At 32.0% G+C, this 14,181-nt stretch overlaps 1 protein-coding gene across 10 annotated transcripts in view; it reads left to right on the plus strand.

Moving 5' to 3' along the window:
- LOC130445947 (eukaryotic translation initiation factor 4E transporter-like) overlaps nucleotides 1-13,701 on the plus strand; it is a 45,468-nt gene extending 31,767 nt beyond the window's left edge. For 4 of the 10 annotated variants that reach the window (XM_056781868.1, XM_056781874.1, XM_056781866.1 and 1 more), the window contains 4 exons: nucleotides 623-757; nucleotides 954-1,370; nucleotides 2,624-2,908; nucleotides 7,065-13,701. In XM_056781868.1, the coding sequence (XP_056637846.1) occupies nucleotides 623-757; nucleotides 954-1,370; nucleotides 2,624-2,841 (770 nt within the window). In that variant the 3' untranslated portion in view covers nucleotides 2,842-2,908; nucleotides 7,065-13,701. Of the gene's footprint in view, nucleotides 1-622; nucleotides 758-953; nucleotides 1,371-2,623; nucleotides 3,007-7,064 lie in introns of those variants that run through there. The other 6 variants (XM_056781876.1, XM_056781867.1, XM_056781872.1 and 3 more) reach the window with 3 other exon arrangements.
- Nucleotides 13,702-14,181: the final 480 nt, after the last annotated feature.

The following is a 14,181-nucleotide window of genomic DNA, read 5'->3' on the forward strand; positions in this document are numbered from 1 at the left end:
ACATTGATGAATAAAATCGATTTTTTGCAAAAATATGTGTTTTTCTTAGTTAGTCACACAACCTATTTAGTGATGTGTTATCTTGGGGTGACATTCGTTCAAAGACTGACTTGGAGACAGCACCTCCGAGGATTAAACCATATAGCAAAAATTGTTTAACTGTTGCAGAATTATTATGATTGGAGCCTTCTAAATTGTGATTTAACAAAAACTATATGATAAAATTGTTATTCATATCTTTCTTAAGCTCCTAATAGGCGTTTGTCCTCTTTAAACCAAAACTCTTTCCTGTAAGGTCTTCAATGGTAGTAGGATAGTGAGCGGCCAAGGACTGTTAACCACATAGGTCTTCTGATAGGCCCGTCTGCCCATCAAAATGACTGGACATTCACCCATAGCCAGATTTTTGCATGGCTAGTTAATCCAGCCTGCGGTTCTTTGAAGATATTCAGCCGGTATGCTGTCCTCATGGCTTTAAGGTCTTGTATGATTACAAGAATACAATAGTGCTATATTTTTTTCTAGGATACTTGAAATAGGAGATTTTTCTAGAAACATCATTATTTTATTTGTAGTACAAAAGTTTATTTAATATTATAATTCTATTTGTAAACATTTTTAGGTAAAGAAACTAAGGCGAACACTGAATCTAAAGTACCTCCTGGAAGACCATTGACAGGAATGAGAACACAACCTCCACAGCAACAATGGAATCCCAGTGCCCAGTTTATGTCTGTAAAACATCCAGGTATCGACAGTATGTTTGAATTTTATTTTTCTTCTTTTCATCTTGGGAACATAAAATATATTTTTTGAAACTTTCAAAACAATTTGTTTTTTCTCAACTAATTGACAAATTTTCCAGTGTTGGAGAAGTACATTCCAATCAATAATTTTGTCCGATGTAATTCTTCCAACAAATACTTTTTTAATGAGAATAATTAACTTTTTAGGCCGTCCAATTGTCAAGGCAAACAATAATTTTCAATCCCCCATGACCGATCAATTCTTTGGACAACAAGCTCCGCCACCTCAACAGCAACAAGTTATGCAACAACAGAGAGCTCAACAACAACAATTAGCTTATCAACAACAGCAACAAAGAAAAGTATTAAATCCTCAGGTTTTGGGCTCACAATATCCGACTAACCAAGGTGTTCCCCAGTCTCAATATAATCCTCAACAATACTCTTCTAATCAACAGTTTACTCAACAGCAACTTCGAGCGCAGCATCAGCACAGACCAGCTAATCAACAGCAATCTGTACAACAGCAGCAACATCAACAAATGAATTTCCAACAACAAAACAGTCAACAACAGAATATGAGTGGGGGAAATTGGCAGCAGTTTTTCAATAGTTCACATCCAGGTAAGATCTATATCGTGTCAATTTAAATTTCTGACATGGTGGAAACTTTAAAGCATTTCGGAACTTATGATGCCGAATCAGATAGATCACCTATCAGCTGATTGCAAATCCTAACGCAGAACGAAATTCAGATCATGATCAGGATCATAGTTTTCAAAAAGTCCTTTGGAGAATTTTGTATGCTACAGTGGCTAACAGTTTCTGGAAGTTGTACTTACAAATTTAGATTCAATTTAAATATTACCTCCTTGACAGTGAATTTTTAATTTCATTTAGAAATCTTAAGTCACTGCTTCTCTGTTCATTGCAAATATATAACAAAATTCAGACTTCAAGACTTCCAGTTTTGCAAATTTTTAATATTCAAATTTTACATTCTTCATTGACTAAAGCACCAATTTTGTCCAAAGTTCGTCTGTATAAATAACATAATAAACCAGGTCTTCAATTAATTAATTATGCAGGCTAATGATTAACAGAAATCTAGGTTAATTCGTAAACTTTCCATACACAGTCTAGAATACGTAAGAACCTTCCAGAATATTTTATGAGTAAACATATAGAAAAAGACCAAGTAAAGGGGAAAGAATTGAACAATTTTAACCTCATTACACTTGTTTAGAATTATCACAATGGGTCCTCTTGGTACACTAGAAATACGACTACCGCTGCCACATCTTCACTTGGCTCATAACACCTAGTCACATTTTAGTTCATCTCACTACCAAGCAGAACATCACAGGTGTCTGATCTGGAAATTTTTGAGTCTTTGAATAACTCTATCTTCACTGTACTTTCTGTGAAAAACCAATCCCTCTATAGCCTCATCTTCCGGACATACCTTCACAGATGTCTGCCCTGATAAAAACTTCAAAAACCAAGATCACACTAACCTTACCCGAATATTAAACAAGACTAGGCTAGACCAGAAGACCTTTCCAGCTGTACCTCTATTAAGCTTGTGTGTTCAATCATTGTTAATGTGTTTTTAAATGAAAGATACTGATGTTATAAATTCTGTAGTGGAAAATTAAACTTTTTTAACCTAACCATATTCACTAATTAATGGCTAGCTCTATTTGTTTTTTCGTCAGCTCAGATTCCTTCCCCTCATGAGCACTTTTGAACTTTTAATTTGTTCTTTTGATGAAATGCAAATATTTACTAACTCTTCTGTGCGTTCCAATATTCAAAGGAAAAAAATAGTTCCTATTTATTAGTTATTAATTATTTCATTATTTCGTCGATTACAGCGAATAGAAACTCCAAGGCAAGCACAGAAAATGACGGAATCCGAGCTACGTCCACATCTTCCTCTACTGCGACAGTAAATCAGTTGGCACGTTGGTTTTCTCCTGATCTACTGGAACGTGCCAGAGTGGGTGAGTTGCCTAGTACCGCTGGTCTTTCACAACATGTTCTTAGCCTTGAAGAAATTGAACGGCAAACGGCACCCCCCGTCCATAATTAAAATGTCAAGAATTGTTACTCTTTATTTGAAAGATGTTGAAGTGGGGCGTCGGGAAGGGATATGAACGGTAAGTTTTATGTGGGTTGGGTTCGCCTGTTTTTTCTATTTATATCATAGTTTTAAGTATAAATGTTGATTAATAAAATACAGTTTATAGAAGAGTCATTTACTATTTTTTTTCCAGTAGTTTTGTTGGATTCACAATGATAAAAAAATTTGGGAAAGTTTTTGCTTGCAAAAACATTGATATAATTTCTATTTTGTTATTGATTCAGTTGAAAAGAGTTTTTTATGGGGGCTCATTGTAAAAATTTGTTGTTATAGAACATGAACAAATGAAATAGTTCATAAGAAAACATAATTCAATTAGAAAAAATCATGTGGGAACAGTAGAAAATACTTTTTGTTTCCACAAATCAAGTTTTTTTTCAGTAGAAATCCAACACTTTCATCAAGTTCTACCACCAAATATTTGTTGAAGAATCCCGACTTCTACATGTTATTTTTGTAGCGGATACTGCGGTTTTTCATTATAAATGGTTGGCGGTCCTGCTAATGACATTTTTAAGTGCTTTCATTTTACTTCATGAATTCCGCTTCTAATTTGGATTTATTTTGTCAAGTAATTAAAACTGCAAAACCATCGTTGTGCCGGTCTGGGTTTGATTAGGTTAGAACATGAAAATTACATCAGTATTTTCGTATTTTGGCCGATTAACATGGTCTCATTGTAGTCGTTAACTACAACTAGAATTTTCAAAATTATCAATTTTTAGTACTTTGTTGAGAGTAGCTATTCTGTCAGATATTTGTATCTCTACTTAAGAATCCATTCAATTATAAAAATCTAAGATGGTAAGATGAAAATTACAGTCTATATTTTTTCCGCAGTGAAAATAGATTTGACTTTTCAAATTAGTTCCAGTTGAACATTAAAGAAGCATGTTCAACGACAAGATTCAACTGACACACAATGTCCTCGTCTTAAGTATAATTCAAACGGCGGAGGTCTTCCATCACTTGACTAATACGTCAGCACCAATAATCATCCTTCTAAATAAATTAAGATCGTACGGTTTGTCGTCCTCACTTATCAACTGGTTTGGTAGCTTTCTCAAAGACCAATCCATCCAGGCCGCTATTAATGGACACACCTTTGAAAGATTTGAGGTTAAGGCTGGTATTCCCCAGAGATGCATATTGTCACCTACTCTCTTTCTCCTGTAGTCCAACGATCTGCTTGACAAAACTACAAACTTGATCTTCTCTTCGCCGACAATAGCACGTCGTTCAAATCAACCGCCATAATAAACTACTACTACCCAAATCCGTAGGCAGCAACAAATCACCACCATTAATACCGATATTGAAAATATTCTGAAAGGGGGTGGAAGCAATATGATTGACTTTAATGCAGCAAAGATCCAGGCTGCTATTTTTATAAATAAAACTGGCACTGCAGCTCAGGATTTGATCCGACAACAAAAAATATCACCATCACCGCAAGTTCCCTTTTGGATGTTGAGGTAGGCAGTCACGTGACCGAATTATCTAAAGTATCTTTACAAAAACTTGGAGCCCTCTTTAAAACCAAAAAGCTGTATACTCAGCAACAGCTTCTAATCCTTTACAAGGCCCAGATTCATCCATATTTAGAATATTGCTCGCATATTTGGAGCTCGACTTCCAAGCATACCCTGAAGTTACTCGACTCGATACAGAAGAGAGCAGTTCGACTTATAGGCGATCTAAACTTTACAAGAAACTTGGACAGCTTATAGCATAGAAGAGGGGTCGTCGACCTGACTATTCAACCGATACTACCATGACAAATGCTCTTCCGAGTTGCCTAACATAATCCTGCATAGAGCAGTTTTTACAAGACGTACTCAACAGGTAGACGAAGCTCATGAACAACCGAGTTCGCCTGCAGGCGTCAAGAACTCCAAGCATGTCTTTCCCAAGCACTATAACCTACAGAAGTTCAAAATCAATATCTAAAAGCATCACCACACACATCACACACATTTTTACATAAAAGAATATATATTTAAGAGCGTTAGTAGATTCACACTCGTGTAACGTTGATAGCAGAATATTTGACTTAGACTGTGGAATCGCAGCAGAAAATCTTACTTTAGAGATCATCCGATTCGGAACCCAAGCTGTCTTCACCAGTATTTATTATTTCTAGTTCATTATCTATTTTTACCACATTTCATTCTTGAGCATATCAATCTCAATTATTTTTTCAGTGTGTCAACATAATTAACACAAACAGTCGTACTATAATTTTCCAATGCCTCTTTCCTTTTATCTCTTTATCCGTCTCTATGAATATTCTTATTATAATATGTCTTGCAGTGAACTCGAATAAGTTCAATGGCATTAAATTCGCAATGGTAGGGTGGTAACCTTATGACTTCATGACCATGTTTTCGGAACAATTTATCAATGAGAGAGAGGGAGAAATGCTTTATTGTCAAAAAATTATTACAATTACAAAAGCTTCTAAAAACTGAAAAACAAACATAAAAATAACTAAATAAAGATACAAATACAATAAAATTTCAATATACAGAAGAAAACCACAATGAGTAACAAAATTAGGTAATAATTAGTATATAAGTCCATAGCAAAATGAAATCAGTATGCAGCATGCCCGGAATTAAATATTATTAGAATAGAAGGCACTTTCCAGTAAATATGCTCTCAAATTATTGCGAAGGTAGGTGATCGTGCTCCGCGTTCTTAAATGGATGGCCGTGCAACGGTCTTTCGGAAATTAAAGAACCGTGCTTACAAATTAGGCAAACGGATTCAAAGATGAATAAGGAAGGAAGAGATAGAATTTTAGTAACTAATATTCAATCAGGACAAAAATAATCATAATATATACGGCTAGTTCCCGTAAAGTAAGACTACCTTTATCTAGTGAGCGCTACGACTTTTCAAGTCCATGAGCACGAGGCTCGAGCATGACATAAGTGGGACAGATGCAAAGATAAAGTCTCCCTATTTAGCAATATGGACTCTAATATAGCCAAATTACAGTTTGTATTGCATATAATTATGTTTCTCGTAAATCTTTATTAATTTCCATTAATTGTTCCAAACTCATCTTTTGAAGAAGTCACTGCTGTTTAGTCCGAGAAAATATCCAACAGCTCTCTTGTAGTTTGAAGATTCGCTCAAATTGAGTAACACCACACGTACCCCTGAAGAGAAGGGCAGACAAAGCTGAGTCCTTTGGTTGTAACAGATAGTTTGGTGTCGAATTGTGAAGCGCCGGCACGCTCTCCGTCATTGGTGAAGGGAAAGGAGATCGTGCCGGCACGCGCACCGTCAGTGGGTAAGGAATTGAAGAGCGCGCCGACACGCTCTCCGTTTTGAATGGGTTAAGATCAAGTGGAATCAACACATCCTTAAGCAGAGCAGCCATCAGCTAAATATAACTGTTTGCTCACTTCCATAAACAAAGGTGTTTGGAACTAGCTTGTGGTTTTAAAAGCGAAAGGGAATTGACATTTCCGTTCACAGGCAAAAGTTCTGCCCCTTCCCCCACAGAAAATTGTAACTGTAAGCAACTTTTTCCTAAAGTGATAAAAGGAACGTTAAGTTAAGCATTTATGAATCAGTCCAAGGGCATTTGCTTACACTATTCCTAAGTTAACAATTTAACATAAAAATGTAATATAAGTCAAAAGGTAACATGCTTAATAATACATTTAAAAAAATTTTCGCTCACTTGACGTGGATCTCTCTGAGTACACAATGCTATAATATATATGTTGACTTTTAGATTTATCAGCTACTTTCTCAAACCGCGATTAACGATCGTCACTTAACTTTTTTCAAATTATTTGGAGTGCAACTGCATCCCGGAAATACGCCAATGCTTGAAAGAATATGTGATTCCTTGACTTTATTTGTTGGTCTCTAAAAGAGGAATTTTCGTAAATCTCAAAGGCATTATCGATGAAAGCTTCATTTTTCTAACACTTGTATAATTATTGTTATATTTTAACCAGTTCACTCAGTCTTGACAAATTATATACCTAAACTTTCCCAGAAATAATTGAAGGTATTGATACAGACAAACGCGGCGGAGGATTATTTTATAATATGTAGTATGAAATAGACTGACTGTATAATATATAATTTTGAAACTTGCTTTTAAAATTCTTCAATATCGTCATTAATTTTTCTTCTTTTTGTTTCAGGTTAAATATCAGTCAACGACTTGTTAATTTTAGTTAAAGAAATATTGAATGTATCAAATGTATTTAATCCCTATTAGGAACTTGTCAATTTGTCTTAAGGGAAAAAAGTCGTTATAAAATCCTCACCCCTAAGATTAATATATAAACTGTAACATTTTGTAAATAAAACAAAAAAAAAGTTACATATACATTGTGATAGAATTATGAAGTTATTATGAGTTTATTGTGTAATTTCTCTTAATACATTTATTTCAGATATAATTGACTATACAAGATAAGCCAAGAATTGTTGGTATTTTGAGTACAAATAGAAAACTTTCCAATTAACTTTCACAGTATTTTTATTTACACAAAAATGTGTTCAGAAAAAGATGGTTTAAAATTCAGAAGGGGAGATATTATTTCAAACAATAAATTTTAATGTGTTTAGTATTTTCCAGATTTAAAAAGAAATATATGTTTGCAATCTTGAAAAACAATTGAAAATTATAAAGTGGAAAAAATGCCAATCCTTTTACACTCTTAATTACTCGAATTGTTGAGTTTAAATGTCTCACTATGTAGCTTAGTATTAATGTATTACTAAAATACAGAGCAGTTACACTATAAACGGTTGTTTAATCATGGAAACTCGTTACTATATTCAGTTTGTATGTATTTCGAAAAATAAAAAAGATTGAATATAATTTGATCAGTATAGTAACAATTTATTACCCTATTGTACAGCCATTGTTTTTGTCGCCAATAAAAAAATATGAAACCGCAAAAATAACTACCAAAGGCAACAAAACACGATAAATAAAATTTTCAACTATTCTAAGATAGAGTTACCTAAATAATTTTCTTTCACATTCCAAACTGCTATTACTACATTGCGCTTCATCTTTTCGCTTTTCTTCATAATTAGAGGTGACACAAAAACAAAAATTCTTTCTGTCTTGTATCTATCTAGTACTCACGGACTGTTAGTTCATTTTAGGTTTGTTGATGATTCAGGTTTTCATTAGGGGAGAGTTATATAATACCGCGCCCGTTAGAGCATATGGATATAATTTTCGACTAGTGCATATCAGATCAACTCAAGCTAAAATTTTATTTTAAGAGGTTACCTAGCAATCAATTTTAAATACAATATTTATTTTGTACAACACCTATATAAAAATATTGGTTTGAGAATAGCGTGCCCCGGTTTGATAATACCGTACATTCAAAATAATAGGCGATACATAGGTTAATCAACATTTATTTAGGCATAATTCACAGCCATAGGTACATAACTAGGTATAGTGCTTATCTTAACAGAATCTAACATTAATCTTAACAGAAGTCGCAAATATAATTTTCTTTTCCACTGCATTCTTTGTGTATCCAGGTTGAACAAGAACAGCAACGAAACCAAACTTTATTATTACGTCCGAAATCACCACACAATTTACATATGTCATTAGTTTTCTCATTTTCTTTGTCTGAGCTTATCTCATCTTCATCGTCGTCATTACATAATTGTGCAAGGGGAATATCCTCGCTGCTTTCTTCACAGCTAGAAATTAACACTCTTCACAGATTTTCCTTTTGCCAAAGCTTTTCCTTTATATTTTTTTTCTTCTTCCAATTTTCTCTTTTTCTCCTTATCTTCTAGCTGTCCTTTTAGTGGCGTGGTGGTTAAAATTTGAGTGTTGTTTTTTTGAACGTCATTTAATTTTCTGAATTTTTCGAGGCACTGGGCTCGATATCTCTAAAGTGTTACTACGCGAAGTACTGGCAACAGGTTCAGTCTCATTTGCAACATGTGTAGAGAGTGCTTCCGCTGCTATGTCATTGTTGAATGAATTTTTGTTTCGAGTAGTTAAGTCTTCAATAATTGGGTCTGATATAAATCATCATCATCAAATATGTCTGGGTTTATGGGATGAATGCCAGTCACTTTTACTGCCTTGTCCATTGAATCTACTATCAAATAAGCTTTATTAAATATTGAAGTCAAAACATCATGAGTAATTTTTTCATATGGATGGTTTTTCATATATAAGTCACACTCTTTAGGATAAACTGTCTTCAATGGACCGTAGAAAGTGACCAAAAACAATGCAATTTCAGATTTATTAAAACCCAACACTCTATTCATGCTTGTTGGCTCCGGAAGTCGTAAAGAGATCTCAGGATTTCTTTTTAGAAACGCATACACCCAACACTTAACAGCCATGCCCTTCTCTGTTGAAAAAATGTGTCTAATATTTATGCAACCGCGAATTCATAATCCAATTTGCGTAGTTGTTGCTGTGAGATTCCAAAAAAATGTTTTAGCCAACTTAATAATATGGCCAGCTAACTCCTTTTCATCTTCTTTTCAAAATGTTGCCTTTCGGCCAAATCGAGGGTCATAGTATTCTCATAAATGATCTTGCTACTTCTTTTATTTCTCTCCCACTCTTTACAGCTTCTAAAGCAGCTTGCATTTGAAGTGAATCCCGTGACTCCTTTTTTCTTTTTGGTGCACTTTCAGCCATGGTATAAACATAGGTACCTATAATATGCAGCCTACGCCATTTTGTTTTGCCACCACAACAGAATTTTACAATTAAAATTTAGACCACACAAAGAAGTACATACCTGGATACGTCAGTCACTGAACAATTATAAGAAATGCGCGCAAAAGTTCTCTACAGACGTACAACTCGTACCACTGACCGTGGGCCACTGCCACGCGGGACGGGGTTACTCGGTCGCAAGGGCGATCATGTGATACATACACAGTCATAGCTTTTATAGATAGTTATAAGTTACACTGGGGCGCGGTATTATCCACCGCACGGTATTATCCAACCCTCCCCTATATCAACCAATAATGTTAAACATATCCTATAACATTATCAGCAGAATTGACTGCTTAATTTTAATAAAATTAGGATAAGAATTACTCAAGAACTCAAAACATTGAAATTGCTCTATTGTCGATTGCTCTCTGTAAACAGGCTCAACAAATCTACACATTTGGTTTATTTTCCAATGTTTCGCATAATAAATCACTAACGTTCAAGCAATTTATGTTAAAAAAACAATCGAATATGAAAACAAGTGACTTACTTTCAATGAACACTGAATGCATTGAAAATTAGCATCAATTGTTGCTGGTGCTGATAGTAACACAACTATAATCGATTGATGCTGGACGCTTTTAATCCACTTTATAATAATAATTTGTATATGCAGATATTTTCTTTAACAGTATCTAATCTTCTATTCAAATAAAGTTTAAAACTTTAATTATCGTAAACTCCCAAGTATTATTAGTTAAACTACTTTTTCAACTTGATGAATGTGGACGGTTGAGGACAATTTTTTTTACCATTTACAATTTTATAAATAGTGTTTTCATTATTTTCTTAGGTGTAATAGAAAAAATGTATTATTGGTATTTAAAATTGGAAAGTTGCTTATTGTTACATTTATAATTATATCACTTTTAAAAAGCGGTCAATCTAATATCGGCATAGTTTGAAAATTTGACAATAAACTCGCTAATTTTTGAGGAACAAAAAATTGTTTGATCTGTATTGATTTTAGAAGAATGTTCAGTAAATACTGGTTATCAGTAACCAATTTTTTTGTTATTGTCTGCAATTTGATAAAAATTAAGTTTTCATTTAAACATATCAATATTTTGGTTTTCATTCAAATTTTATAATTTCTGAGCTGCCTCCAAGCTGCGCTTTTTTGATATTAAAGGTATCTTTTAGTTAATATAATTTTTTACTTTTTGGTATTAATTTTTTCTATACAGAAATGAAGAAAAAAATGAATAATTCAACATGTATTTAAAACTGTTTTTTGTGTATTCTTAGTAATCAAATCATAAATCAAAAGATTACAGTAACTAGAAGAATATGTTTTCTATTTCAATGTTTAAAATCTTTATTTGGAAAATTATCAATATAAAATTTGCTACTGTCTTCAAATTAATAAAAATTCATTTGCCTCTTATAAAAACCTCTACATCTTCTTTGTGAAAAACTTCCAGGTATATTATATATAAAATAGAGTATTTAATGCCTGAAAGTAACAAAAAGAAACTAGAGGAAGTCCCAAAAAAAATTTCATATAACAAACAATATTTTTTATTACTATTCGAAGTGGACGTCTATTTTGTGCTGAAAATGGCTAAAATATTTCTGCATGTCGAATTTCAAAAAAATTGTGCCTACTTATCCCTCATAATACAATATAATTGAAAAGATATGACCACTCAAGATTCAAATAAATACATATATTGTATTTCAAAGTTAAAATGTTTTATAATTTTCAGTATTTTACTTGCATTAACTTCTCTATTAAAAAACGAATTGATTTACCGCTTTTTAAATACATTCTTGGCTTCATTATGATACTACATAATTTTTTCAACATTATGAAGATGGTTGTTACATTACTTAATGCGTCCTAACCATTTAAATTGTCGACTGAAAAAAAATAGGGTTAATTGGGTTAACGAAAAATTGATTTTTATTTTTTAGAATGGAATTTTTTTATTTTATTTTTGTTTGGTGTGATAGACATTTTTTGTTTCGTTTTGGTGTTTCACTAGAGTAATGGCAACCACAATATAGTAAAGGACGATGTATTTTTTTCCTTGTGGAAAATTGCGCTAAGTTGATTTGCTGTGAAATATTTTACTGTTACTGTAATTGAATATTGTACTCCCCTTGATTATATATTATATAAAAAAATCTAACTGAGGTCTAAATTTTCATTGCCAATTGCTTAAAAGGCTATATATTTGGGTTATATTTTTGCATATCACAATTATTGGGAATCACAACTTCATTTTCCAGCGTTATTTTGATAATGCCTATAAAAACATGCCAGGTGCAAAAATATAGCTTTAATTTAGCTTAAATCGAAACAAATTCATTGATTCAGTAGACCTTTTTAAATAAATTATGATCAAAGACACAACGTTTCTAGAAAACTGAATGTTATTTTTGAGGTTTGCATTGGTTTCTAATAATTATTTTTTTCTGTTTTATTCAATTTAATAATCAAACATCCTATACAAATTTATTTTAAATTACTACAAATTTTATGCGTACACGACAACAAATCAAAACTTAGAAAAAATTGTCTGCACATATTTTCACATAATTTGTGCCTTCTACTACATTTGCCGTGGATATAACAGCAAATCATTAGCGCCATTTTTATAAGGAATTTGTCTAATCCTATTGATATATCGGTGGTTCCCAGTTAATTTTGTGCTTGTATAAATTATTAATGACAGTGAAAATCACATAACAGATATCAATGTGACAACTCGAAAAAAATCTTTCTGCTCGGTCAACTTTCTTGATATCTAGTATTCATGATTGTAATTTTGATCTGATGGAAACTTGCTTTTAGATCAAACTCCTTTGTAAAACATCGTTATTTTGTTATATCGTGAGATAATAACTATTCTTATTGATAGATTGGTAGAACACTGCTAATAATTGGGAAACACTGAACAAAGTCGCATAAAAATTTTGATTTTATAATATTCTGGAACTTATTTTTTCTATGCCCTTCGTTAAAATTTACTTAATGATAAGATCAATACTTAGAACACGTAAAGTATAGAGAAATGAACATTATGTCAATTGTAGCTAGTCTAAACTTTGTTCTTTTCACAAAGTGAATTTTTAACGAATTTATTTAAAAAAAACATTCCTAATAATCTTTAGTACTGAGCCCAAAATAACTTCTCGGTATTTATTTATAAATTAAATTGAAGTCAAATGCGAAACAAATTTTTAATCCAAATATTTATAAATAATCATCCAATTATATTTTGTTACTTTGAATAAATTTGGTAATAACATTTTTTTTCGATCTCTAAGTTAACTTACTTTAGTATACATACTATAGACAAAATCTATATTTTGAATCTTTACTTGAATGAAAATTGCTTTGAATGAATAAATAATTTCTTATTGCAGAAAGTTGGGGTATTTAATTTAGATTAATATCCAGGCTGTGTTTAAAAGTTTTATATATTATTTCTAATATTTAAAACGTTAAAAAAATTCAAGAGATTAAAATCTTGAAAATTACGAATAAAACCCGAATCAAATTTATTAATCAAATTAAAATTAATTTTTGGCTGTGGTTCATGATATAATATACTGTATCGAATATTTTGAAAGTAGAATCCAAATGAAAATTTGGGATATTGTAAAAAGGAACAAACTAGACTCTTATTAAAAATGTATGTTAATATTGGAGAACTTAATATAAAAAATTGTTTCGTTTTTGACTTGAAAAAATAATGGCCTTTTAATAGTTTTATGTTAATTTTTAACCAGAAAGAATAGCAATGTACGGCAAATACCCAAGACCCGTTTGAACTTCTACAAATGGAAACTATGAAAACACTCATTTGCACGAAACTTATTAAATATTCTTTGCATCTGATTAACACAAAATTATTGAGGTCTTTAATGGACAAAAATCTGAAATTGAAATTATCAAATGCCAAATAAACATTGTTAAATCTAAATACTTTCTCTCTGTAAAAACTGTATAAGATGATTTTGTAAATATGAAATGTCATATTAAAATTGACATACATTTTTGTTTTGAAAAATAAGTAAATGAACAAGAACAACCAAATTATTTTATTATCACCTCTTTTAACCCACTTTATCCTGTTTATCCAAATAATTTAAGAATATTCCATAGAAACATATTCTCCATCCGCCAGTTTCCATGCAAACTCACTCTCTTCCAACATGACAAGTGCTTATAAGAATTTTTCCCCTAAAAATTCTTGAAAAAATGAACTTCCTATGTTTGTTGTTCGTCCCACCAGTAACACACTATCCACGTATGATGAAAGACAAAAAATGGTTCCCATATATACAAGATTGGGATGCTTTGCCCATTGGTTGACTTCGAGTTAGTAATGAAAATGATGTGCTTATTTTTGTAAATTCCCCTTTTTACAGCATAAATAAGTAGGCAAAGTGAAACTTTGGTGTCGACCAATATATTGTTGCCTCTCCATTATAACTGTAACAATAACTTTTTCACATGGTATGACTATTAAATTTGGATTTTCTTTTGTTTTTATAAACAGATACTTATA

Source organism: Diorhabda sublineata, chromosome 6 (genome assembly GCF_026230105.1).
Source record: "Diorhabda sublineata isolate icDioSubl1.1 chromosome 6, icDioSubl1.1, whole genome shotgun sequence".
Taxonomy (NCBI): Eukaryota; Metazoa; Arthropoda; class Insecta; order Coleoptera; family Chrysomelidae; genus Diorhabda; species Diorhabda sublineata.